The 2533-nt window shown below is 28.1% G+C and overlaps 1 protein-coding gene across 1 annotated transcript; it reads left to right on the forward strand.

Moving 5' to 3' along the window:
* The first annotated feature begins 1368 nt into the window (after nucleotides 1–1368).
* On the forward strand, nucleotides 1369–2533 carry LOC126897904 (zinc finger BED domain-containing protein 5-like). The gene is made up of 2 exons (XM_050671850.1): nucleotides 1369–1585; nucleotides 1742–2533. The coding sequence occupies exons 1-2, from the start codon at nucleotides 1496–1498 to the stop codon at nucleotides 2531–2533; spliced, it is 882 nt and encodes a 293-aa protein (XP_050527807.1). The 5' UTR covers nucleotides 1369–1495.

A 2533-nucleotide genomic window follows, 5' to 3' on the forward strand; every position in this document is an offset into this window, starting at 1 on the left:
CACAATTTCATACTAAATTTAAAAACTATAATTAGTATTTATTCATATATTATATTTTAAAATCAAAGAACTACTAATCAGGATATAATTAAAGAAATAAGAGTTCATGTTGCTTTTAAAATATTTCACCAATTTCTCTAAAGGAAACACTATCTACAGATTTGCATCGAAGCGTTTCTTATGATAGTGATTTTAATCACTGTCAGATATCATCTATACTTGTCCCATCTATGCCTCGTCCACACTGTGCCTCGACCCCACTGTGCTACCGTTTTTTTTAATATATCAAGTCGTNAAATTACGACCATACTAATTTTTATATATCAAGTCCTAAAGTTAATAATAATAAATAAATTGATCAACCTGAATGCATAATTTAAAGCAACTATTGAGATAAATTGTAGTACATTACACATCACTAAATAGAGAATTTCTTTTCTTACATTGAATTAAAATTTATTTCAGAGTTTGTAGTGACCAAGCTTAAAGTAAAATATTTTTAGATTCCTAAATTATCGTAATGTATACAAAAATGTAAAATTTAACTCTACTTCGAATTTTTATCATTTGCTGATCACAAATGATATGTGTTTACTGATGTATATTTGAAGTACTAAACTCATGCAGCCTATGTTTATCCAATATGATTACTTTATATACACCTTAGAATAAATAATAAAATGATAAAAATAAAAAAACAAATAAGTAGTTATTTATAAAATTTTTATTAAAAAAAACACTACAGAAAAATGCTGCATATTATAAATTTATAATATGCAGCATTTTTCTGTTGGTTGTTGTTGTAACTGTTGTTGTTGATTTTGCTGCTGTTTCTTTATTTTACACGTTTTGGCCAAGTGACCTCTGTTCTTACAATAGTTACATGCTACAAAATTTAAAATAAATAATAAATAAGATTGAGAATTTAGACTGTATATTTAACAAATACTATAAGGTTCGATTTTTATATCTGTAATATAAGGAATTTTGATTAAACAATAAATATTGAACGTTCTTTTAAGAGAAGGATAGGAAAATTTGTCACCTTATCATTATCATTGATAATTTGTTTAAATAATTTTTAATTTAAAAGAATTCGGGAAAGCGTAATTATTTTTTTAAACATATTTCATCGTATTATTCATAGTTACTTTTTTGAAAATGAATATTAAACACTATATCAGCGGTTCCCAATTGGTGGTCCGCAGTTATGTTGCTTTGTTGTGATACTTTTATTTTATTTTAGGAAATTATTAACTTTGTAGTAATATGAAATTCCGAGTATTTATAGACTATTGAAACTTGATTATCGCGAAAAAAATAAATAATCAATTTCATAGAAATAAATATCATTATTATCTTCACTATTACACTGTTATTACTATAATTCAGAACGTGAAACCATACTGATTATTTTCTTCTCAGTCATAACTGGTCAGCGATTAGTACCGTGTGTCCTTTTTTATACATTTCATTTCAAAATAAACCAACCATAATGTATCAATGGTTAAAATCTGGTTCACTTAAAAGGCCTACATGTGAAATAGAAGCAGATAATTCTGTGAATGATGTGAATGAAGTTCAGGTAAATAACTCATTCATTTATTTATCAAAAGAACTTTTCTACTTATTAATATGTCGTTAAATGCGTGCATATTATGTATTGCACAAATTATATTTTATAATTTTACAGTTTATCTGTATTTTTATTAATAATATTTCAATAATAAATTTATTTTAGTGTACTGATCAACATAGTACATCTAGCTCTGACTCAAATCGCCGTAATGTAAACTCGAAGAGTACCGTAGGAACTAAAGTGAGAAAGTATAACACTGAATATTTACAATTAGGATTTACATTTGCTGGGACTGAAGATGAACCAAAACCACAGTGTGTTATTTGCTTGGAGATCTTGTCCAATGAAAGTATAAAACCTTCCAAATTACGACGCCATTTTGAGACAAAAAATGGCGAATTTACTAGTAAGTCTTTGGATTTTTTTGTAGCCAAGTTAGGAGAATTTAAAAAATCACAAAAAGTGATGAAATCTTCGACAAGTTTAAGTGGTAATAAAAAAGCCACTTTAGCTTCATACGAAGTCGCTCAACTTGTTGCAAAATCTGGTAAGGCTCATACCATAGCCGAAGAACTAATTCTTCCTGCTGCAATTGTCCTCTGCAAAACAATGTTAGGTGAATCTGCAGCAAAGTTGATTAGTTCTGTCCCCCTATCTAATAATACAATTCAAAGAAGAATTACTGATATGTCTGCAAATATTGAAGAAACACTATTTACAAGGCTGTCTACAAGTGACAAGTTTGCATTGCAACTAGATGAGAGTACTGACATAGCAAGTAAGTCATCTATGTTGGTTTTTGTCCATTTTATATGGGAAAAACAGTTATTTGAAGATTTTTTGTTTTCATGCGAGCTCCTACATACTTCGGCAAAAGATATATTTGAAGCTATTGATAAGTTGTTTACAGAGCATGGCATTTGGTGGGAAAATATGCGTTTGAATAACCACTGA

Source organism: Daktulosphaira vitifoliae, unplaced genomic scaffold (genome assembly GCF_025091365.1).
Source record: "Daktulosphaira vitifoliae isolate Bord-2020 unplaced genomic scaffold, ASM2509136v1 Scaffold_2, whole genome shotgun sequence".
In the NCBI taxonomy this organism is placed as follows: Eukaryota; Metazoa; Arthropoda; class Insecta; order Hemiptera; family Phylloxeridae; genus Daktulosphaira; species Daktulosphaira vitifoliae.

What these genes read in the sequence shown, in the direction of transcription:
- LOC126897904 (XM_050671850.1), top strand. Translation starts at nt 1,496, where the DNA reads ATGTATCAATGGTTAAAATCTGGTTCACTTAAAAGGCCTACATGTGAA. An exon ending in ATGATGTGAATGAAGTTCAG is followed by an intron (nt 1,586 to 1,741) that starts GTAAATAACTCA and finishes AATTTATTTTAG; the next exon opens with TGTACTGATCAACATAGTAC.